Genomic DNA, 26,275 nt, shown 5'->3' on the forward strand with positions numbered 1-26,275 from the left:
AGGGACCTTCAAGTCTCTTGTAAGCTAGAGAGCCGTGAGCCTGAAGTTCTTAATTAAAGGCATGCAGAGAGGGAAACCATTCTCTGAAAGCTGCTGCCTATAGGCCAGAGCATGTTTGCTACATGTTTGTAGAAGTAAAGTTTTATTGCAATGCAAGCACATATGCTCTGTAACTGCCTCTGGACCACAAATGCAGAAGTGAGTAGTTGGAACAGAGACTGTGTGGTTTAAAGCCAAAAATACTTACCATCTGGCCCTCTACAGAAAAACTTTGCTGACCTCTGCTTTTTATCCCTGAGATAGAATGGTTGGAGCCCATTTGTGGAAAATGGTTTCCCTGTCTAAGCTATATATTCAGTTGAGGTTTCTCTAGATTATCTTAGATGTAGCATAAATCTTCAGGAACCCGAGTTTGCAGGGGGAAACAAAGAGCCAAGCAGAGACTCCAACCTGGAGCTGTTTAACAAACCCAGAACCTCAGGTGCATGTGATAGTGGGTCCAGGCTATGCCCCAAACGGCAACTGTAGGCAGAGGCAAAGGCTGCCCATTCCTGAAGTGGAAAGGGTGAAAACAGCCAAAGGGATCCAGCAGGCTCTTTCCAGATGAAGGGGCTTTCTAAAGCCCCAATGCTTCGGTCAGACTTTTTGGAGTTTTATCTGGAGTAAAGAAAAACTTCCTCCTCTATCAATGCTGTGCCTAACAGTGAAGGGGATAAAAGTTCTTGCACAGTGTCATGAATCTGTTCTTTACGGAAATCTGAGTCTGCTCAGCCATGTGCTTCTGGAGGGTAGGTATAAACAGTCACTGCCTTTCTGCCCTGACTTTTCCCTTATCTGTAGCATTCAAATTGGTTGCTTTAACCAGAAAGTGGCCTTTTATTCTTTCCCAGTGTATCCCACTCCATTTCTCTATACTTGAGAAAATGGAGTTGAGCTTACAGTGTGGTGCTACTCAGGCAGGACTCTGACGTTGCCCACACTAGGGCGTCTCCAGGGGAACATGCTGTTCCCGAGGGGGACACAGCCATGTGTCCTGAGGGCTGGAGTGCTACTGCTGCTCTCACCTGGCTCTTGGGCTGGGAAGAAGCACTTATTCTGGCTGCTTTTTATTCTCCTCCTCTTCCTCACCCTCTTCTCTTCCTCCCTTCTCTTCTTCCTCCTCTTTCTCCTTTGGTTATTTTTGAGATAGCCTCTCACTATGTAGTTCAGGCTGGCCTCAGACTCACTGTGTAGCCCATGTTGACCTTGAATTTGTGATTCTCCTGCCTCAGCATTCCAAGTACTGCAATTACATGTATGCGCCATGACACTTGTCTCCTTGACTCTTACTTAGAATTATTTTACAAAATGTATGACCAAATACTATATATTGCAGGTATTTAAGTATCATTTCATTTTTTTCTACTAGACTACAACCTCTTGGGCCATGAGATATATGCCCAATTCATCTTTGGGTCAGTGCATGACACATAGAGGATATGTCTTGAATACACACAGAATGAATCACTGAAGCGTGAATCACTGAATTTTAAAGTCTAAGTGTTGGCTACCAGGTTAAGTTATAGCAAAGGAAAAATGACGTCCAAATAGGGTCAATAGCTCCACAGTGGGGCTGGGAGAAACTCTTCTCATTATATAATTATGACCATGCGTACATTTGTGACTGGCCAATTTGGCCCACTAAGTACAGGCTCTGTCTTCATTTCTCTTCAGGATGAAATCTTATATGAAAAATCAAATGCGGCATTTTTTTTTGGAGACAGGGTCTCACTATGTAGCCCAGGCTGTCCTTGAACTCACAGTGATCCATCCTGCCACAGCCTCCCAAATGCTAGGATTACACAGGCATGTGTCACCATGCCCAGTGGAATGTTTTTATAAAACAAAGAGAGGGAATGGAGTGTGTTATTGATCAGCTTGCTGTTGATGGGACAAAATACATGCACCTGCAACTTAAAGGGGGAGAGGTTTATTTTGGCTTATGGTTTCAGAAGTTTTAGTCTATAGTTAGCTGGCTCTGAGGGAAGACGTTATGGTGGAAGAAAGCTGCTAACCAAAGCAGGGGAAGAGCTTGAGAGGCAGAGGCCAGGGACTAGACTTAGACGCCAAGATCATGCACTCATGACCCACCTAGACACATCTAGAAGAGTGCCCTACTAATCTTCTAGGTATCTCTTAGGCCAATCAAATTGAGAATCAAGATTAACCAACACTTAATCTCCAAATAGAGACAATAACAAGGCCATATTTCTGCCTAATATGATGTAACAACCCTGTGTACAACTGAAAATCCAACAATTCCTTCCCCACAGTCTGAACAGTTCCCACACTGTTCAAAAGTCCAACGTCTCCTCTGAGGCTCAAAGCAATCCCTTAGCTGTGAACTCTTGTAAAATTAAAAAAGTTCCTAGGATATAATGGCACAATGTAAACATTCCCATTCTAAAAGGGAAAGATAGGAGGCCAGAAAAGAATTGGACTAAAGCAAGGCTAAAACCCAGCAGTGCAAACATTAAGTGCTGTAGCTCCACATCCAGTAGCCGGGGCACATGGTGGCACGATGTGAGCTTCAAAGGGCTTAGACAACCCTGCTCCTGTTACCTTCCTGGTTGCAGTCCACATGGCCTCTCTCTCAGACTGGCTCTGCTCACTGCCCGCACTTTTCCTCAGTAGATGTTACATGTTCCTGGCATCTCCAACTTCCGGTGGTCTCCACTGTAGCTTTGGCCTCACTCCTGTAGCTTCATGAATCACCCTCTCAGGGGCTCCTTGCAGAGACCTGACCATGCTACACGCCATCTTGCTTTCCAGGCCTTCCTTTGAAATCCCAGTGGAAGCCTCCATGACCTACTCATGCATCTATGCACCTGCAGAACTAGCATCACATGGACAATCCCAAGGTCTGCTGCCAGCTCAAGCAGTAACCAGACCCACCTGGGCCATGGTTGCAGGAGTCTCTGAGTGTCTGGAATGTCTGAAATGAATCCCTAGGAACCAGCTCTCTGGGCAGTCTTGTTGTGGCTATGCCTGTTATCGGGGAAGGTGGTCTAGTTTTGTCATTCAATTTCTTCTACACAGTGTATCTCGATTCTGAGGCAGCTCCCTCTTCAAAATGGTACTGAGACCACTGCAATGGGTGTCTGGCTCCTCCTTGGTCATGCTGTGAGGTATAGTGGTGCCGATTCCTGTAAAAGCTTACATGCTTATCTTTCCTGCTGCTGTGATAGTCACGGTCTTTTTCACCTTGGATATTTTAGGGCAATGTGAGTGATACTCAAGTTTCTCTTCTCAATCACTCTTCTGATAAGACCAGCCGCAGAGATATGGTCACTCACTAAACTAATCTTAGGAAAGGAATCATCTAAAGATGTTACTCAATTTAGCAAAAGCCTTTTTCTCTGGCTACCAAACAGCTCTGTTCTTTCCACCTTTCTGGTAAACCTTCACTTTGGGTTATTAGAATTACAAGTGCTGCATGTTTGGTTTTTATAAAAGTAGGAAGAAGTACATATAATAATTTTTGGTCCCAAATTCACTAATGAAGACAAGTGATCCTCTGCAACCTGACTGGTTACCAAGCTGGGAACAAGTTAAATTATTCTTACTTCTTAAGGAACCTTGTTATATTTAGAGATTCCCTTTGTAATAAGTTGTTTCATAAAATTAAAAACACCAAAAGTGGCCTCAAAAATAAATTAAAAAGCAGAGCAAACTTTTTTCTACCTAAATAGCAAATATACAAAACCAAAAATCAAATTAAAACCTTGGTCATACAAAGAAAAAAAAAACCTGGGTCATAAATGTTCCTTTGTAAAGGCTTTCCTTCATAGGTCGAGATGGTTGAGTTTTCTAAAAATATGACTCCAGTGATGTTGGATGGGAAATGGGATCTTTGTATCATCATTTTCCATTGTTCCATAGGCCTTGGAACAATATTCAAAATTACAGCCATCTCTAGAAAACAGTGTGGATTTAATGTGCATGGATGCTGCAGAGATCCACTGAGTGGTTAACTTCTGGAGGAGAAAAGATTCATTTGCTCCTTTCATTGGCTTATTTTTGCAGAATTCTTTGGTGCTTTTGAATAGGTTCCTAAATCTTTCTCTTTTCCTTTGACATCAAAACAACACGTTCATTTCTGGAAGTGATGAAATACTGCTTTGGTGATGCTAAAAATGTCTTCATGTTCTTAGATGGTTAGCAGAGAATTGGCTCTTTTGCCCAAAATACTGCTTGACTCTGAGGCATACAGAGATTCACTGCATCTGATTAGGTTTCTACTATGCTATCAACCTTTTTTCTACTTTATAAATGAGCCTATCACATTGTGTTATAATCACAGAATTGGCTATTCACAAGCTTCAAATACTTTCATGTCCTTTAAAATTGTGCTCACAGGGCTGGGGATTTAGCTCAGTGGCACCGCACCTGCTTCTCAAGTGCAAGGTCCTGAGTTTGATCCCTGGTACAAAAAAAAAATTGTGCTCACACATGAGACATCTTCCTTTGGACAAAATGCTTTATTTCCCAAACTATGGCATTTCTTGATCCTTTATTGAGAATCTGTATATTACATTTCCATTTTTTAGAGATGGTGAAGCATAAAACATTTTAATCTTGAGTTGTTTTAAATGAAAAGTTGCAAAAAGTGTATTTTTTTCCTCTAAGAGTGATATGACTCTAGTACTATCCCCTTCACTTTAACTGGGTAGCTGGATGTAGCTATAGTAGATACAATAGTACCTTGGTTCATGAACACTACTGTTTGCGAACAATTTGGTTCCCAAACAACAGGGTTTGACAAAATTTTGCTTCCATTCACAAACTACACATCAGGTGATAAACACTACTGCGGCCATCTTTCCCAACAAACGCAAATGCAGCCATCTTCCCCAAAATTGTAAAATAAATTAAGCTCATGAACTGATGTACCACTGTACATATTTTGATAGTTACTAGGGTTTTACTTGGGTTAAGAAAAGACCTTAAAACATGGATAGAAAATAAGACTAGCTGTTAAATGGGAAGGGTTGTTTATATTCAGTATCAGCAAGAATTGACATCTCCCTTTCAAGATGGCTTCAGTGCTTTCTACATTGTTCTGTATCTTAAGCATATCATTAATTTGATAATGCTGGTCATTATTTCTTGTCTATTTATCTGGATGAAGGGCCCAAGTCAGATGAAGTTTAAATGGCTAGCATAAGGTCATGCTAACCAAGCTTTTACCAGTAGAATTTGGCTATCAATACAAGCTTTTGCCTTAAATAAAAATCTCACAAGCTATACATTCACAATAATAGATTTAGTACCTCACCTCAAGACATAGTAGAATTCTTCTTCTTCTCCTCTGTGATCAAAAGGCATAATAAAGTAAAATTCCACTACCCTTAGGGGTATAATCACTTATTAATACAGATAGAACCATTATGATCAAGTAGGAATTACAGTATAGCCAAACTATGTAAAATGGCATTATTTAAATTGTTATTACGATACAGGTAATGTGAACTAATTCTACTTATTTTGGATCACAACACTTTTTTTTCAGAAGAAGATGACTGCTACTCTCAGCTTTACATTCAGTTCTAAGAACAAAACTCAAGACTTGTCCTCAATGCCATCAATTTTCTGGGTTTGGATTCCCTGCTGGGAGTGCCTGGGAGAAATGCACTCTGCAGTGAGTGTTAAGTATGCTAGCGTTGAGCTCATGATTGCCTGTGGTATTGCTCAGCTTGCTTTTACCCCATGCCATGTGGCACCACTTCTAGAATACCAGCTACAGAAAAGTCCCAGTTTATGTCTCGTAACCATCCTCTCACAGCCTGATCTCTGCAAGGGGTTGACTAAATACTCACATGCATCAAAGGTGCAACTGGGTTCCTTGCAGCTGGGAGGTACACACTGTATTACTGGAAAAGAAACGCAGGACTGCACTGGTGGTGGCATGTCCCCTCAGTTCTTGGCACATATGCTTATCATTGTCATCTCTGCACATGATCCCGTTGGGGAGTCCTACCCTTGACATGGTTGGGAGCCATGCTCTGGTCAGTTGGAGTTGACTAGATCCTTCCTACAGCTCAGGGATACCAGGAGAAGTTGGGGTTCCCTTTGCCACCTCTTTGGAGGGCAGTCAGCAAATCAAAAATATTTACTGATCTTACTACCTTCTACCCCAGAGACTACAAAATGGCTAAGTGTCCTGTTCTCAGTTTTCTTGAACAGAAATAAGTCACTTACTTTGTCCTTCCTCCCTCTAAAATGAGCCTCTGAACTAAGCTCTTTGTCTAGCTTTATTTTCTTGCTGAGTTTCTAAGGTACTAAAAGATTTGCTAAGTCTATGTTAAGTACTAAAACTTGCTACATCACCACTAAAAGTTATAACTTTTAGTATTGGCATGAAGAAAATTTTGGTGCCAAACTATTAAAAAATAAGAAACTTTAAGGTATCAAGTATGTACTAAGGTCGCCTTACCTATGTATCTAGCATTTTAATAAGTTTCATCTTCATTTGAAAAACATGTTTCACTTTTGGTGTTCAGTGCTGAAGTCTTTATATTAGCCCTTGCACTGCTATGTTTTAATGCAACCTACTCTACTCCAAAAATGTGTTCATGATCACTTGCCCAGGTTAACCACTGTGTTTTTGTTTTTAGAGGGGAGGTGGTGGGCATTAAAGAATGTAATTTTGTGATTAAGTGTAGTAACTCAGGGTTAAGTTCTACCTAATATTAACTTAAATTAAAGTGGACATTATGTTATGGTTGTTAGAACAAAAATGCCTGAAAACCAATGATAATTCCAGTATTCTGTATCAGTGAGGATCAGAAGCAAAAATATTTGGCTGAGTTTAGGGGAACTTCCCTCACAGAGGGTCAATTTTATGATCATGATTTATCCTGAGGGTTAGTTTGCAAAGTGGCTGACTTCATTTATCTACTGTATAAAAATTACATATTGGTGGAGACTGTATGATGAGAGAAGAGCTGAACTTTTTAAAACATTTCTCTAAACTTTCATAAATAATCTAGGATACCAATTCCCGTGGCCAGGCTCTGATGTTTCTGTCAGTTTAGCACTTGGTGGGACCATCACCAACTGCAAACTGTTACTGAGAAGCAAGGAAAGGAACCTGCCTCTAATCCCTCAGAAGCTCTCAGAAGGCCTAGCCCACTCTCCACTGATCTCAGGATTGCAGACATCCAGAGCCACCACACCCGTGTTTGGCCTCTTAAGGAAATTAATGATGTTCTTTAATCCACACCCAGCATGACTTCTTCCTTAATGGGAAATTCAGCACCCTAAGTCTGACCTTGCTGACCTGTCCCCTCTTTACCACCAGCGCTTCTTTTAAACTCCTTTTCTTGGGATTCCCCAATGGCATACTACTCTCTGCTGGTCCTCTTTCAGCCCCCCTTTTTCTGTATTCCCCCCCCAAGCCAACTCTCCAGGGGTGAAACCACTGCTTCCTCAGCATCACTCTACCTGAGATGCTCTTGCTGGACACATCTGAGGGTGCTGAACCAGGATTCCAGTTACCCGATGAAACTCATTTTGTCTAACCCCAAATTCATCTTTCTTTCTGAGCTCAAATCTGTGCTACACATCATTTAGGCTACAAATCTTGGCCACTTATGTTTCTTTCTCTTTCACAATCATCTCATTCATTCAGGTACCTTGGTGGCTACTGAGTTTTTGACCTACTTTCTGTTCACAGAAAAAACACTCCTCTCTCTGGGGAACTGGATCAATTTATGGGAATACTGCACACATTTCCCAAGTTTTTGTCTGCCTCCAGCCTCTTGTCTCCTCTACTTCCTCACGGCCCTCATGCTGCTGCTGGACAAGTGCTCGTACATCAATTTCTGATGGTGACATTCCCCTGCTCAAATGCCTTAATTGCTCCTTGTTGTGTATAAAACTCCAAACTTCTCCTCAACCACAGAAGCAATGCATCATGGAGGAAAGAGCAACTGTGAATGAATAAGGACACAGGAGTTCCATTTTCTGCTTTCACCAGATATTAGATATGCAGCCTTGGGCAAACTTCCAAACTTCTCTTTGCTTCAGCTTCCTCAAGTATAAATAATAATTACCTTATGAAATTATTGAGGATTGTCATAAGATTAAATAGCCTTCATTTATTGAAAGTTTATTGCATGTTAAACTTTAAACAATGCATTATCTTATTTAATTTTCATAACCATGTTCTACTTACTCCTCTTTTTTTTTTTTGAGACAGGGTACTGCAGTGTAGACCAGGCTGGCCTTGAACTTGTAATCCTCCTGCTTCAGCCTCCATATGCTGGAATTACAGCTATGTGCTACCATACCAAACTATTTCTTTTCCTTCATTTTCTTTATCTCTCTTTCTTCTTTCTTTCCCTCTTTCCTTCTTTCCTTCCTCCCTTCCTTCCTTCCTTCCTTCCTTCTTTCCTTTCCTTCCTTCCTTCCTCTTGAAGTACTGGGGATTGAACCCAGGGGCTTCACCCAGAGCTAAATCTTCAGCCCCCTTTTTTTAAATTTAAATTTTTAAATTTTAAGACAAAATTTTCAGTGTTGCTAAAGTGCCCAGGCTGGGCTTGTGATTCTCCTGCCTTAGCCTCTCAGAATGCTGGGATTACAGGGATGTAGCACTTTGTCAGACATTTCTTTCATTTTTTAAGATGAGGAAATCTAGACTCAGAGAGCTAAGCAACCTGCACAATTCCAGATTCATCTGAGTTTGAAGCCCTTAGGGGACCTGCACTGATATTGGCCCAGAACTGAGGGAAGTCAGTAAATGCAGTTGCTCTTGTTTCCACAATCTGGCTCTAACACCTTTTAACATCCATGTCATACTACTTTTTTCCCAGCAGATGTAATCCTCACAGTCAGAATGAATCTAGATGACTGGAATTGCTGCACTGGCTGTGACAGTATCTGGAAGGCCTTTTCTTACATTTCCACCTACAGAAATCCTACTCTGATCCCAAACTGCAACATAGGTTTCACTTCCTTCTCCTCCAAGACTTGATTTCAGATGTTGGTGCTTCCTTGGTTGGAATTCTCAGGATATTTGGCATTTCTCCTATACAAAGATCATGTTCTCTCTTGGATTATGGGTTTTCTTTTCTTCTCTCATGGATCACAAGCCCTTTATGGGCAAGGAGTAGGTGGCCAAGGTCTTGTTAATCCTTGTACACTTCTTAGTCCCAGGCTCAGTTCCTGGGACAGGAGAGGCATTTAGCAAGGAAATGGAGAATACTTAAATTTTTGAGCCAATTTATTGAAGTTTTTAAGAATTTAGCTTACTTTATGACTTGTCCTCATGTTAGAGGTGATATCACAGGGAGAATAGTAATTACAATTTGCAAAGGGTATGGGGCCAATTAATCTTTCTCCTGTACCAATAAAAAGGCAGAGAGTATGAACATTATATGGTTTTAGGCAAAGTATCTAACAAACCAGGGGCCAGTAGGGTGTCTACTTAGACTTGCTATCTTAATTAGTCTATTTTAAAAAGATTTGGGGCAGTGTAAAGAAGAAAAGGAATATGAGTTTGTCTTTGAAGGTTTATGGTTTACCATACACTTACACACATCCACACCGACACACTCACACACACACACAAACACAATCCAAGTAAGATCAGAGTTTTTACAGAAAACCCTGAATCCACATGATTTATATTCCAGCAGCTTCCAAAGTCCTATGCCCAAAAGCATAAATAAAAATACCATGGAAGAAAATCAGGTAAACCCAAGTGGGAACTCAATCAGAGAAAGGTTCCCTCATACTGCAAGACATATCACACGAGGCAGCAAACTGCGACCAGACCCTGAGCTCTGAGACAGAGCAGGTGGAGGCACGTGGCCTGGCCTGGATAAACGTTTTTCATTACAGATGCAATGACATGTGACAGCCCAAATGCTCCGTCCTGAACAGGATCTCCCACAGGACTGTGACAGTGCACCTGCTCGGAAACACTGGTGTTCAAGAGAAACTGGCCAAGAACGAACTAGAGCTTACACAGAGCTTGAGATACAACATCAGGGCTGATGCAGGTAAATTTAAAGGACAGCCTGGGTCACCTCACCTGAAACAAAACTGGAAATACAAAACTCAGCTCTGAGAAATCTCAGTTGATGTAGACATATTTCCTTACAGTAGTGGTAGATTCTCAGGACCCTCCACCATCCTCTTAGAGAAATATTTTCTTTTCCTAAGGAACTGGTGTTTTTCCCCCCATTTTTCTCTTGCCCTCACACTCTCAGCCTCAGCTTGATGAACACAGATGAACTGCAACCCTTTTGCTGTTTTCAAAATACATGGTGCTTGCTAGGTTGGCTCAATCATCTTGGAATCGTCCACTGATCCACAAGGCTCAGAAATCTGGGAGAGTCAGGCAACAGAGAGGCGGCCCAGTTCTCAGCCCTTGGCTCTGTTTGCATATTTACATTCCCCACCCAGGCTCAGGGCTGGAGATAGGCGGAGCCTGAGAGCGAATAGAGATAACTCAGTTGCAGTGGTGAGAAAGCTAAAGGGCCAATTAGAAGGCTGATTCATTTGTTTATCTAGATGATTACACTCTACTTAGTTGAGTAGTTTTTAAGTGTTCTGTGGTTCGGGAAATTTCCCCTCTCAGGCTCATCAAGTCTACATCCTTGTGCCTAACAGTTCTGTGAAAGAAGGAGAAACATCCTAAGCACAGCCTGTGGGTTTTGGTGGACTTTTATAATAATACACTTGTTAAGATAATTACAATAAACAGTACATACCAGGCCCCAAACAGAGAAGAGTTGAATAAAACCCCAATCAACTGTGGCTGCTACCATCTTTCAGAAGAATCAGAGGAAGGCATGGACTTGCTGAATATTCATAACTCAAGGGTTCCCAAGAAGTATTTCTAAATCCCCAATTTAATCTGTGATTGCAGAAATACAACATAGATTTATAGCATATTTCAACAGCAAGATTTTTAGTAATCACCTAAGTTGGAGCTTCTCTAACAAATACTTCGTAGAACTCTGTATAACAAAATATGTAGGCCCCAGAAAAAGATAAAAAAAGATTCCACGGGTCAAATCATTTTAGGATATTCCAGGCTAAAGCGTTACATGTTTCTTTACCAAATGTATGTCAGATTAAAGCTGGCCAAAGATTCTTTGACTTTGCTGGGACCTACACTGTCTACCTTTGGCTTCCATATCTGGTCTCTTGCTGGGCTAGTTCTGGAGGGCTCCTCATAGCTGCCATGTCCAGCCAATAGGCAGTATCAGCTGCCCATACATGAGTAAGCCACTGTGGGTGTGAGCCTTTGTCTCCTATGACTGCCACCCCAGCAGACACCTGACTGTACTGCTTGAGGCCTATGTGAGCCCAGTTCAGCTATCAGCACCAGGAGAGATAATAACACGTTATTATTTTATAAAAAATATTGTTTAAGTCATTAGATTTTGGGGTGGTTAATGTGCTATCTAGCACACCATTGGTGATCAGTAACTATTAACAGATGAATGACTGAGGGAGTGATGTAAGTGTGAATCTTAAAGAGGGGATACAGCACATCACGTTTCCTAAATATGACATCTGAACACTGCAAGACAAATCACACAGAACAGGGCTTGACAGAACACTAGTGTGAGAAACACTGAATGAGAAGGTTGAAATGGTACAGTTTGAGAAATACTGGTCTAGTACTGTATAACTTTGTTATAATTAGAAAAGTGAGGCCCCAACAGGTGAAGGAATCACCTAACGAGGCATAGCTAACAGACAGACTCTACCTATAAGGTAACTTCCTTTTCTAGCTAAAGGGAAAAGGCATGGGCAAAATAGTTTCATTCAGGTAAGCAATTAGATTCATGTAGCTAATCAGATGTACCATATCAGGCTTCTCACTAGGTAGCTTTCTGTTCAATGTTAATGATGTGTCCAAGTCTCTATTCCACGAGAGCTCTCTTAAGGGGCAGACTACCAAAGAGGGACATAAGATCATTTACTAGTCTGAAGTCTAGACTAACCTTCGGTTCTCAACACAGCAGAATCTAGACCAGCATCCAGGGTCTTTGGTTTTAATGCATATGCTGAATAGAAATCCTTATTTAAAACTGAAATGTCTAGGACACATTTTCACCTGAATTAGATATGGGAGGGGGTGCAGATTTTAAAGTCCTGCAGTCTTATCTTACAAATTTTGTTTCTCTTTCTTTATGTGAGAGGTAAAATGGTCTGAAATTTCATTCTCTTTTAAAAACAATACAGTGAAGAATGTTAACATTAAAATCTAGGATATTCAATTTTTATTTTTTGAGTACCATTAGCTTCCCAATCAAGTCTCCAAAGCTAAGAACCACTCTACTAGCTGAAAAAAAGTTTTATCTAATTATCTTCTTTCCCTACTTTGAATTGACCAACCATGTATCTTTTTCTGATTTTATCAAAGGGGCTGCCAGGACAAAAGCACATCCAAATTTAAGTAGGCTTTAGTTAGAAGACTTAAAATTGATCATGCATTTTAGTTTCAGTAAGTCGCAATTTCTATACCCTTTGATTATTCACTTTAAAGAGCAAACCGTCTTTAATGACAAAGCTTAAAAGAGACAACCTTTCTGAACAAAATATGAAAGCTCAGAAGAGATAGTTCTTTTAAGGAAACTATGAATTAAAATGACCTTGTGTTCTGAAACTTTTCTCCCACCATTTCTGATATTTTACCTTTCCTTTTTATTCTTAGACAGAAAGCTAAAACGCTACTGCCTTTTCAGGATGGTGATCCACTTCAATGAGGGAGCTGTTAATTGTTAATTCAAACTCCCAGTTTCTTCTTTTTGCACTTTTCTTTGCAGACTTCTTTAATGAGGTTGCTCACCACTATAAGCATATGCCCCTTTCTGAAGCAGTCTCTGTTAACAGGTGACATTATAGGATGATGTTTGAATCAGAGCTATTTCCCTCAAGCCATAGTCAACTGTTTTATACAATCCATGAAGCAAGTATATCCAGGCTCTGTTCCCTCTACCTCAGGAGTCCACTTAGGATGGTGGAGTTCATGGTTGAGGGTGGAGGTTGCGGAATGAGAGGTCAGGCCTCTGAAAGGGCTCATTGCTTGGTGAAGCAGGAATGGTGGACTGACATAAAATCTGACATATGCAGATGACTGAACAGCTAGCTTTCCTGTGAACTCTCCCTTCCTCTGACCCCTGGAGAAAACCCAGATCATAACATACATCAACAACACTGAGATCCCAGAGCTTTCTGTCTGTTCCATTGTTCCAAATGCTTCACCAGCTGCCACCTATTGACAATTACATGTTGAAATACAAAAAGCACAAGTGGATGACTCAGGTACAGCAGCCAATAGTAATAACTGGAGATGTAACTAAATTAGGTACTTGTGATGAACAATTGATCTTCCACAGGATAAAAGAAAAAATAAAATCTTAGATGATTTTATAATAAGGCAGTGTTTATAATTTATTTCCTGAGCACTTGCTTTTTCTCCCAGTAGCCATTTATATACTCAGTGCTCAACTCAGTAAGGAGTTTCAAACATGTCAAATGCAATTTTTCTTTTTATTCCTTTATCAGAAAATGTTCACAAAAACATGAATGTTAAGGACCCATTTCTATCATATCCAATCAAAATGACCTAAAGTTTCATTCACCTTACTCCCAGACGTACATGACACACTGCAGAAGGGAAACAGGATCTGGGAAATGTCAAAGGTTCACCAGTGTTTGTAATTTCATAACCCTTGCAATAATGAAAAGAAAGAATAGCAAGTAACTTTCCAAAAACACCTACTGATACTTACTCACAGAATACAAATATTTTGAGTGGGAGTTCCAATTCCATCATACAATACAATTCATATTTTCACTTCAAGCAGCTAATAATCTTAGTAATGAAATCTGCTGAGCCTCAATCTGTTTTTCATAGTTTGAGAAGTATTTTTCACATTAGTCATGTAGCTGTAATCTTTCCTTTCCAAATACTAAGTCACAGTCCGAGTAACAATTGCCCTTATTAGTGTTAGGTGGCTTTAATAGCATCTGCTACAATTTTGTTTCCCCTGAATATTCTTGAAGCCAGTGCAATAATGTATTACATGTGTAAGATAAACGAGTGTCACCAGGAAAGTAGTGGCCCCAAGAATGCCAGCCTGCTACTGAAGGCTGCCACACAGCCTTGCTTAGCTCTGGAAGTGGCTGGAAAACCTGTTACATGTACTTCCTCATCATCTCCATGTCTCAGTCACAGCACAAAACAGGGCAATTAATCCTTGAGCAGCAAACAACAGACAAGGGCGTGGGAAAGAGAAAAGAATTTTGAAAAAGTGTAAATAAACTTTTTGTCCTTGACTTTTACAGTAAACCAGATGATTACAGCCCCGCCCATGGGGTGGATTGCTAGAGAGTATCTCAAAAGGCCCATGGCACGCACCACAATGCACTGAAGAGAATTTCACTGCAATTCAAAATGTGCTTGGCATTAGCTTCGAACTTCGTGTCAGAATGGCAGGGAGAGGTACTCAGGCTTAACCATCCATGCATGGGCCTAAGACCATATTCTCTCAAAGAGAAGGCACCCACATAACAATGGATAACTAAAGGCCAAGCCAAGATCCCTTGCCAATGTGCTGTGTCCTCATAACACGACCCTACACCATCTTAAGGATCTTCGACCAATGCACCAATTAAAACAACCATCATAAAAAGAGAGATCAAGAGAATAATAAAGCCATGGCCCCACATACACTTCTTCCACCACGCTAACTGATGGAGTTCCAGGATCAGGCCGTAAACCAGCAAGATGAGTACTTGCACTGGTGCAAGATGGCCCACTGATTTTTATTCTAAAGACCAAGTTCATGCACTAATTATGGATTTGATCTTTGATATAAGATATTTTTCTCTAAAGCCCATTTGAGATTGTCAGTTTTTGCTAGGGAAAAATACCATGCGTATGTTACACTTACTTTAGCAAATCAGATATGATAAAAAGTAAAATGAAAAAAAAAGTAAAATGGAAACTCATAAGTATAAAATAATATTTTAATAAAATATGAACACAGACATAAAAACAATGTAAACAGGTATAAAATTTTGATGATACCACAAATGTGATTTTGATCATACGCTACAGTAAAATTCTATGCGAAGCATTAACAAGGCATACCATAGAAATCACTTCTTTTTCCAATATAAGCAATTTTTAGGACACACTCAAAGGCTCACAAATATGGAAATCAGAAATAAAGAGATGTTAAAAAATAACTTAGGCAAACACAAAACCATCCCATTGATGTAAATGATGCATGTTTTTATGATATTAATTACATGTAAGTATTTAAAAATGCCACTGATCTCATAGTTCACTTTACAATATCCAACTCTTCAAACCTGCTAGAAGTCCTCAGTGCAGCCTGGACAATCACACCCATTGCATTCTCTCTTGCAGTTACCTGAAAGCCAAAAACCTTGGTTATGACCTTTGGCTTAACAGATCTGTCAGTTATAAAATATGTTCCAGCTTTGGAGAAGTTGGGGGTTAAAAAGGATATGCGGCATCAAAATTTCATCATTTATGCCTACAAGGGATCAAATCTTATCTATAAAGAGATAAACTGACTTTTTTGAAAAGTGAATGATTCACAAGCTCTTTCCTTTTAATTCAATGCCAAGTAAATGGTTTGGTCTTTCTCGGCACTAAATTAAACCAGGTTGTTAGTCTGACTGAGTTGGAGCCTGTAAACCCCATCTCCATCAGTAACACCCCTGGGAACTTTTCACTTTTTAAAAAAGGCTCTGACATCCAAGACACTTGATCTCGGTGAGCATTTGGACATCACTGAGCCACTCGCCTGTTTAGGTCTGGATAACAGCACCAAACCCCCGTGTCAGGGGACTTTGAAGATGTGAACCATCACAGCAAGACCTGCATCATCTCATACTTTTTTTTCTTCCTTTCTTTTCTCTTTCCTTCCTTCCTTTCCTTTCTCCCCTCCCCCTTCTCTTTCTTCCTTCTCTTCCCCTTCCTTCCTCCCCCCCCCCCCCCCCCGCTTCTTTCTTTCTTGAGACAGGGTCTGCCTGTGTGATTCAGCTGGCCTGGAACTCACAGCAATTCTCCTGCTTCAGCCTCCCAAGAGCTGTGATTACAGGCTGTGAGCCACCCCACCCAGCTCATCCTCCCAGACTCTTCAAGGAAGATGATGTGCCCTTTACCCTGCAGCTGGGTTTCGAGAGGCTGTCCTGACAGCTGACCAGGTGAGGCCTGTACTGGGCATGCCCTGCAGAGCAGACCGTCTCATCTTCTTCTGATGGGACTGATTAAGCCCTTGATTAACAGAGAGCAGTGATTTCTCAAAGAAAGGCAAAAAACTAGAAAGACATAATTTTTCTCAAAACTGCTAGGGGGTCTAATCTAAGTATTTTAATAAAGACAAATGTCAAGCCAGGAGACTCCCAGGTGCAAACAATACAAAGTAATCAGAAGGCCTCTGCCCATATGCTATACCTTCTGCCTTGATATGTCATCAGCTCTTCCTGGAGGATGGATGCTCTCTTTTGCAGAAAGTTAACCTAGAAAAGAGACCTTGTATGAGAAAAGGTGAACGTGGCTCGAATGTCAATACTGCCTGTGGAATTTTATTTAGATTCAGACAATTCTCTCCCTAGATAAAACTCACAAGATTTGCTGAATGTCAATGGGGTGTGTATGTGTGTGTTTATGTTTTAATTTGGTCACATGCTATCCCAACTGAAAATCCACTGACTGGAGGCTACAGACTAAACTTCAAACTCCTTACTACAGAGCCATTTTGATCTGGCCCTTCCTGTCCTTGTGGCTTCCTTGCTCCTTGTACTCTCCCTGACAGCACTTCATACACCATGGCTTTCACACTCTGTTGCTCTTTGCTCTCTTTAGAATATTACAGTTCTGGAGAAGGTAGGGGTTGAAATGGATGTGATATCAAAATTTTATCATGTATCCCTACAAGAGATTAAATCTTATCTATACCAAGCAAACAGAATATTTGGAAAAATGAATGCTTCTTTTTTCTTTTGGTTTTTTGAAACAGGGTCTCACTATGTAGTTTAGACTGGCCTTGAACTCAATACGAAGCTGAGGCTATCCTTGAACTTGCAGTGATCCTCCTGCCTCAGCCTCCTGAGTGCTGGGATTACTGGCATGTACCACCATACCTGGCAGAAAAATGAATAGGATTCTTTTTTATTTTCTCTTTTTTTCTTCTCTTTGTCTCCTATTCAAATGTACTCCTTCTATGGAATCTTTCCAGGTTTCCCAATTGCTCGTGTTTTCTGCCCAGCCCCAGTGGTTCCCTCTTCTATATTCCTATTCTTTATTGCCGGCACTTCCCACATTGCTGTGCTGTTATTTGTTTTCACATCTCTCCTCCAAACCTGAGACCTCTTCTGGGCAGGGAGGACTTTTTTTTTTTTTTAAATCTTTGTATCCCGGTTTCTTTTATAGGACTGGGCATGTAGCTGGCATTCACTAGCTGTTTAATGAATGAATGAGTGAGTAAAAAGAAAATTACTGCTTTCTGGAAACCTCAATCCATCCTGGGGATTCCCTGAGGTTGAGAGACAGTATTTTGTAGTGGAAAGAGCCTAAGCTTTGCCTGGAGTTGGACCAACTGGGTTCAATTCCTGGCTTGGCCTCTAAGGCTCTGAGAAAATACTTCAGCTCTTAATGCCTCATCTGTGAAATGGGGTTAATGACAGCTCCAGTATTTCCCAACAAAATGAGGATGATGTGAAATGACTAAAAAAAGTGTGTGGCAGAGACCTCACAGCAGGCACCACCCCTCCACCGCGTCTTCTGGGGACCGAGAGATGGAAACTGGAGAGCCTAGCATAGTCTAAGTCAGAGCTTTACGATGCATTTGATTTTGAAGCATAAATTTCTATATGATTAAAGACACCTATAACAGGCAAAGATTCAAAAGCACCTTACACAACCAAATAAAACCAGTTTTAGTATAACACACTATAGCTTAATGTAATCAAGAGTCAGTGGTATTTGATCGTTTGGAATTGTTTACTCTTGCCTCTTTGGGCTGAACTGAAACCATGGCAACGGCTGATTCTGAAGCCTAGTTATGCAAGTGTACAGCTGGCAGAACTGAAAAACGTGCTTGAAAAACAGGAAAGCACAGTTCTCCCAAATGGGTGCATATCAAAGCGGTCCCCTTGGGTTTGCTTATTTGTAATATCACCCTGTTCTTAATTTTACCCAATTGCTCAAATGACCCATAGGACAACTGATAATTTTGACAGATGCAAGGATTACACTGATTCAACTTCCCTCCCCCACATGATATTGCAATTGGAATTCCAACAATTTTTGAAAAACACAGGCACCTGTGCTTTCAAACTAAATTTGCTTACTATATGGCCTGCAACTCCTCCATGCAGCTGCCAATTCTAAGGCCCTAATGCAGCTGGGAGCACTTGCTTTCTAGGTCAACATTCAGTTTTAGGAGGCTGAAGTGGCTTTTATTACAGTCAAATGATATGAATGATAACAGAAGCCCTGCAGGCAGGTATCAGCTCCCCTCCCCATCTCCCAAAAAAACAAAACAAAAGAAATCCTCCTCTGAAAGTGTCAGGTCCTTCCCACCTGATCCTATGGAAGGTCTGTGACAAAGTTAATGGGTAAACCGCACCTTGAGGAGTGCTTTTATGTAAATAAGGATTGCTTAACCCTTTGTGTCAACACTCCTCCAGCACTTATTTTTATGTGCAGGAGCAAGCACAGTAAAATTTGTTAGTAGCCTACAGAAGCAACAGTAAACCATAGCAGAAAGATTGAAACACAGAGGTACCTCGGTTCACAAACTTAATTCTTTCCACAGTTCTGGTAGCAAACCAAATTGAATTTCTCCATAGAGTCAACACTGAACCTAACCATTGAATTTGATTCTGTTCTCATCCAATTTGGTTTGCGGCTAGAATCATGTAAAGAATTAAATTTGTGAACCGTGGTTCCACTATAATGAAGATTCATCTTCAGATAAGAGACTTTTATTGAAGAGAGTTTAAAAGGAATAGTTTTTCATCTTATAACTTAAAAATAGCTAAGATAAACATTGTCGAACTGTATCATTTATATTATTTGTAAATAAATTTATTGAGTACTTTCTATGTGTCAGGCACAGTTCTTGGCACATGATGCACAGAAATCCTTTCCCTCATGGAGCTCTTTCAGGAAAAGGTATGCCTAAATTTTCTAAGTGTATTGGGAATGGAACTATATGAAGTCTTTCTCATGTTAAAAAATTCATTAGACCAGCAACACATAAAACATTCCAACAACACAGAAGGACATTGAAGCCTTTTACATAAGCATATAAAGTTAAATCAATTTTATATCTCATTATCAATTTTTTTCTCTACTGGGGATCGAACTCAGGACCTTGTGCTTTCGAGGGAGGCACGGTGCCACTGAGCTAAATACGAGGCCCTCTCATTATCAATTTTAGAAATATTTTTACCTAATTGTTTGAATACCTTATCATTATTTTACCTTAAACCTAAATTATACTTTATCACTAGAAATCATAGACATCAGAATAAAAATGTTTTTAATTTAATGATGCTTTTGTTTCGCTGCATTTTAGGGTAATGACATTTCGGACCTGTCATTAAGAATAAATGTGTGAAGCTGTATTGGAATGTAGACTGAAAATGAATAAAAGTTGCTAAGACTGAACTTTTTAATTTCAGGGGGATTTTAAGAAAATCTTATGGAGACAATGAATTATTAAACTAGTAAGAAAAATAACATAAAAGAAAACAAAAACAACTCATCCTAGGTGGTAGGTTATGCTGTGTTACACAGTGATTTCTGGCAACAACTCAGAGTCAAATTTACATGTAAGTTTCTTTTCAGGGTGTGTACATCACTGAAATCCTTGGAAAATGCTTTGGTTCTGGTAATTACCTGTGATTTCAGGGAGGAAATTGTGTCTTCAAGTTCTTGTCTTAGAGATGCTGGCATCAACCCTTTGAATTTTGTTTCATATTCTTGCCGTATATAAGTTATCTAATGGGAAAAAAATGAGATTTATTTTTTTCTTTTATCACAGCAGTGATTGTTTTGAATTTAAGAACTCCAAGAATAATACCTGTTCAACACAAAAATAAGTTTGCTACACATAGTCAGAAACCACACAATAAAGATGAAATAAGAGTAAAAGAGTTCTACAAACTAAAAAAGCCACCCAGCCTGACCTTGTGACTCTGGTATAGTTAGTTCTAGTAAAAATAATTTTTCTTTGTAATGTTTGTTGATATAATTTCAGCATCTAAGTAAAATGTGCATTCTCTACTCTCTATTCATGAGCCCCCCACCCCCACCCCGCTAACCCTTGATAAGGATGTGAACCAAGACTATACTAAGCCATAATTTCAGGACAACTCCGACATTTCTTTGGTTTAATCAAAATACTGGTGGTACCTGGGTGCTCAGTATGATTCATATGATTATGAAGAGATGAATGATGGTGGATCTGCAAAGCTGTGTTTCAAAGCCTCCTCAACACTGGCAGACAGGTAGCATGTTCTGATCACAGGGGGCTTCCCTGGTTCCCAGGTTTCCTTCTGCTCCAAAACACAATCAGCCCCGTGCTCAGCTAGTTGATGGTCACTGCCTGGCTAGGGATAGGTTGTTGGCTCATCCCGTCTGCCTCTCTAAAAGCATACAAGGAAAGTGAGGGTGGTGGAAGTGAAACCTTTGGAAGATGCTGGAGTAAGATGAAGATGTGCAAGTGAGTGGCATAAGGGGGTATCTTTAGACAGCTATATTTCTGCATTTCTTCTCCTTCTAATCTATTACAGAATTAATTACTTTAAAAATCTGTCGTGGAGGATTAAAAATGGTGAACTAAAGACCAGCAGCAAAATACAGGTTCTCTAGAACCTGGAATCAAGACATCTGGAAAACAACAACTTAGTGAAGAAAAAAGAAATAAGAAAGAGCTGACAGAAAAACTAGAAACTAGAGAGAAGCTGAAAACAACACAGAAAAGAGTGAAGCAGTCTGGAATGCTAACCTTGGCTCCTGGGAAGGGGACCTATCTCCACTAACACCAGGAGAGGGTCAGCAGCCCTCTGGGGTTGGCAGTGTTAATCCCAAGAAAAGCTGAGTTATTGTAAACTGCAAAAACAGGATGAGGTTAGACTCTGTAAGAGACTCCTTCCATTTGGTAGCCTAGAGTTGAAGAAATCCAGTGCAGTGCCCACCATTATTTGAGTGTTATATCAGGAGCCAGTCTGGAAAAGGATAAATTGTTAAAGACTGAGCTGCTCCAGGAATCAGAAGCCACAGAATAAGTACACTTCAGGGATTCTGGGATTACTCTACCAGAGTGACCGGGTGGGAGACAGCCATGAGAGACAGTTGAAGAGGATGTGGGCTAGACACAGATCCCCTGAGAAGTTGAAGCTTTTGCTGAGAAGAGGGGATACAGGGGTCCCGTTTTCTGGTGAGAAGCCAGGCCAGTAGCATGTGATCTTTGGAGGGGACTGGGTCTGAAAGTGCTGGCATTAAGTCCAGTGGAGTACTTGACCTCCTTTCCTCCACCACACTGACTATATGCAGCACAGAGCTCAGTGGTCTGTTTGCTTTTCCCCTATGCCAATGTGATCAGGGATATCCCTGAGTTTAGATGACTCCACACTAGGATGAACAGAGAGTGGGGCCTTATAAGCCCACAGGCCCTAAAGCTAGGTGAGAAAGCTGTGACTTGAGGTGCACAGGGGAAGTGGATATTGGGAGTGGCTAGAGTGAATATGGCCCTAGGGCAACACCATTGCTAACCACATCCAGCAGGAAAGGTGGGGCAGGACTCAGCATTAATGCTCAAAAACAGGAATGTGAAAACCAAATAAGATTTAGTAGCAATTCACTGTTCCTTTCATACCTGGAGAGAAACTACTCATTTGGACATAGAGTACAGAGGAATTTTTTTGGAATCATTTCTTTTTCTTCATTGTTTTTTTGGGGGGGAGTTAGGTTGTTTTTTCTTTTCTCTTTGTTTTTGTTTCTTCTTTGTACCTTTCATCTAAATCTATTAATTTTCTTTTACTCTTTAATTGGATCTTTCATTTCACTTTTCTCTTCTTATTCTCCTTTTCTTTACTTTCAAATTTTACTTCATTCACTTCCCCCTTCCCCATTACATTATTAATCTTTAGATACAATACAGTGGTACCTCAGTTCATGAACACTTCAGTTCACGAACAATGCAGTTTTCAAACAGAAGCACTGGGCAAAAATTTCCTTCCATTTGCAAACTCTGCATCAGGTGATGAACATAACTGGGACCATCTTCCCCAAATGAACACAAATACAGCCATCTTTCCCAGAATTGTGAATAAATTAAGTTTGTGAACCAAGGTACCACTGTATTTAGTTGACTCTTTGTTATCATTGTTGAATTCTTTTCTATTGTTAATGGTGTATAGTTCTTGGATTTAGTAGATACTTACTGCATGTCAATATTTGGTTTGCCTTTGGGTCTATATTATTATTGCACACCTCTTTTTATTGTTAAGAGTGGTACAATGGTAGCTTTTATTGGTTCTTATGGTATATGTCAATATCCAGTTTGTCTCTGACTCTATTATTGTTGCTGATTTCCTTGGTATTGCCAGTCATGGCATAGTTGTTGCTATGACTGGTTTTTCCTGTATGCCAATATATGGTTTGTCTTTGTGTCTTCAACATTATTGCAGTTCATATCCAGAGTACTGGGTGCTGGGCTAATTTCACTGCATCCTTTCCTCTGCACCATCTGGAAGTGGTCAGATCTTGGGACAGACACAAAGCCTATAGTTAGCCATGCCCAAAGTGCATCATTGAAAGCAGACAGTTACTAAAGAGATCTCCATACTAGCAACAGAATCTTTCCACTTTAATTAACCCTCAGCCTCAGCAAACAAAACAAAACAAAAATAGAAGCACAGAAAACAAGGCAACAACAACAACAAAAGAAACTGAGGCTCTATAAACAAGATGTACAGAGCTTAAAAAGAAAGGATAGGTCATAAGTCCAAGCAGTGGGTTTTAAGTCCAAACAGTATGCCTCAGTTGTAAGTTCAGTTGTTAAACAGGCAGGTAATTTGATGACGAATATCTGTATTGTTAAATGGCCGTACTTCTAAAACTGATATATAGATTTGATGCAATCCCAATAAAAATACCAATAGCATTCCCAACAGAACTAGAGAAAACAATCTCAAAATTCATATGGAACCAGCAGAGTCCCAATTGTACCAATCCTGGGCAACAAGAGCAAAGCAGGAAGCATTACAATTCTAGATTTCAAGTTATATTACAAAGCTACAGTGATAAAAACACAATGGTACTGGCACAAAAACAGACAAGCAGACCTATGGAACAGAAGAGAGGTAGGAGAAACAACCTCAGGCACATTCAGATATGTAATATTTGACAAAGAGGCTAAAACTGTATGCTGGAGGAAAGACAACTTCTTTATAAATGGTGCTGGGAAAACTGGCTATCCACATGCAGAAGACTAAATCTAGGCTTAAATCTCTCACCATGTACTAAATTAAAATAAAATGGATCAACTAGCTAAATATTAAAACAGAAATAGTTAATCTGCTGGAAAGTAGGCAAAACTCTTGAAGACAGGTGTACCAAGCACCTTTTACACAGAATCCCACTTGCACAAGAAATAACCTCAAAAATCAACACATGGGATCATATCAAATTAAAAAGCTTCTGCACAGCAAAGGGGACAATGAACACAGTGAAGAGACAACCTATGGAATGGGAAAAAAATTTTGCCAGCTACTCCTCAGACAGACGATTAATATCTAGAATATATAAAGAACTAAAAAAAAAAATTAGACCCTCCCAAATAACAGCCCCAATCAAAAAATGTGCAACACAAATAAATATACATTTCTCACAAGAAAAAGTAAAAATGGCCAATAAATACATCTCTAGCAATTAGAGAAATGCAAATTAAAACAACACTGAGATTCTACCTTACTGCAGAAAGAATAGCTATCATCAAGAAATCAAATAACAAATGCTGGTGAAGCTGTGGGGCACAATGAACCCTTAAATGTTGTTGGTAGGAATGTGAACTAGTACAACCACTACAGAAATCAGTACGGCGATTCCTCAAAAAACTAAAGATAGAAATTACATTTGACCCAGCCATTGCCCTTCTCTGTATTTTTCCAAATAAGTTAAAGACACTGTATAACAGTGATACATGTATACCCACATTTATAGCAGTGTACCTCCTAATAGCTAGATCTTAGCAGCCTATATATTCATCAACAGATGTATAGATAAAGAAAATGTGGTATTTATATACAATGGAATACTATTCTGCTGTAAAGAAAAACTTGAGGCATTTGTAGAAAATGGATGCATCTTGAGACCATAATATTAAGTGAAATAAATCAGAAAAACAAGCTTACTATTGCATGGTTTCTCTATGAGAAACCCAAAATATAAATAAAGAGCAAAATAAAAAGTTAAGTAAGAGGAAATGGGAAGATAGATCTTTTGTAAAAGGGAAAGGGGCCAGGCTGGGGATTTAGCTCAGCGGCACCATGCCAAAAATAAATAAATAAATAAATAAATAAATAAATAAATAAATAAATAAAGGGAAGGGGGCCAAGAGAAGAAAGGAGGGAGGAAGGAAGTGGAAATGGAAATAAAAAGAATTTAAGATGTTTTATGTACATGTTTGTACCAACTTCCCATGATGAATGCAATCATTACGTGCTGCAAGCATGTCTTAATGAAAATATTAAAAATTAAAAAAAATCTGTTGCAGGTGTTGTGGGTGACTTCATTGAATACTAAAACTGAACTGCAGTATATCACACAATGATTCATCAGACACACCTGTAAAAAAGTAAAGATACTATGACAGCATGTCCAATGGAGTTCAGCTGCCCAAGCCTATGAATTAACTGAAAATAACATAAAATTACTTGTCTTTAAGTCCCAGTTTTTTGTTTTTTGTTTTTGTATTAAATTCTTTTATAGGTACATTGTACGTATACAACACAATTACATTTCTCATTGGGAATTTTACCTTTACATAATGCATCTTGGTTCTTATTTTTTCCCCATTCCTAGCCCTCCCTTCACGCCCTCCACCCTTCCCTATTTACAAAGACTTTATTTCCATTTTTTCCATTTCTCATCATTTTTTCCTTTCCCTTCTTTCCTTTCCCCTGTGCCTCCCACTACCCCTACCCCTTTGGACCTTTTATTCCTATTTTGCATTATTGATTATTCATTCTAATAATTGATACATTTTAGGTATACAATATAATGACATTCATCATTGGAAATTTGCACCTTTACATAGTCTCTCTTGGTTCTTATTTTTCACCCTTGCCCAGCCCTCCCTTCAAGCCCTCCAGTCCTCCCTATTTACAAAGATTTTGTTCCTATTTTTCCATTTTCTCATATTAATCCCATTCCCTTCTATCCTTTCCCCTAGCCCTCCCACTTCCTTCCCCTTTGTCCCTTTTCTTCCTATTTCACATGACCTATTATACATTTCGTCCTTATTTACACTTTCAGTTTCTCACACCAGAGAAACTATTCGGTATTTACACATGTGTGTACTATTTATTTCACTTAAGAGTATCACCTCAATGTGCATCCACTTAGCTATAAATGTCTCTAATTTCTCATTTTTTATGGCTGAGTAGTACTCCATTTTATTAAAAAAACACATTTTCTTTATCCAGTCTCCAGTTGATGGGCATTTGGTCTCTTTCCAAGTTTTAGCTATTACAAACTGCGCTGCTATGAACATGGGTGCACATATATCACTGTGGTATGATTCTTTTAATTCTTTGGGGAAGATACCCAGCAGGGGAATAGCAGGGTCAAATGGGATTTCCAGTCCTAGTTCTTTGAGGTATCTCCATACTGATTTCCACAGTGGTTGCACCAGTCTACACTCCCACCAGCAGTGGAGCAGGGTTCCTCTTTCCCCACAGCCCCGCCAGCATTTGTTATTGGTTGATTTCATGATAGCAGCCATTCTTTCTGGACTGAAGTGGAATCTCAACCTTGTTTTCATTTGCATCTCTCGAATGACCAGTGATGTTGAACATTTTTTCATGTATTTATTTGCTATTTCTACTTCTTTGGCTGAGAAATGTCTGTTCATTTCAGATGCCCATTTTTCGATTGGGTCTTTAAATGTGGGAGGTCTGATCTTTTTAAGTTCTTTATAGATTCGAGATAGTA

General features: G+C 39.7%; 1 protein-coding gene across 9 annotated transcripts in view; it reads right to left on the reverse strand.

The window, feature by feature from the left end:
* Cep112 (centrosomal protein 112) overlaps positions 1-26,275 on the reverse strand; it is a 655,204-nt gene that overhangs the window by 60,916 nt on the left and 568,013 nt on the right. For 4 of the 9 annotated variants that reach the window (XM_087208582.1, XM_087208583.1, XM_021248587.2 and 1 more), the window contains 3 exons: positions 19,955-20,056; positions 16,502-16,566; positions 238-15,449 (listed from right to left, as the gene is read on the reverse strand). In XM_087208582.1, coding sequence (XP_087064708.1) covers positions 15,446-15,449; positions 16,502-16,566; positions 19,955-20,056 — 171 coding nt within the window. In that variant the 3' untranslated portion in view covers positions 238-15,445. Of the gene's footprint in view, positions 1-237; positions 15,450-16,501; positions 16,567-19,954; positions 20,057-26,275 lie in introns of those variants that run through there. The other 5 variants (XR_015450293.1, XR_015450294.1, XM_021248586.2 and 2 more) reach the window with 3 other exon arrangements.

The sequence above is a fragment of the Heterocephalus glaber genome, unplaced genomic scaffold, assembly GCF_053883595.1.
Source record: "Heterocephalus glaber isolate CG9 unplaced genomic scaffold, H.glaber_assembly_v1.0 deba00000937, whole genome shotgun sequence".
Classification (NCBI taxonomy): domain Eukaryota; kingdom Metazoa; phylum Chordata; class Mammalia; order Rodentia; family Bathyergidae; genus Heterocephalus; species Heterocephalus glaber.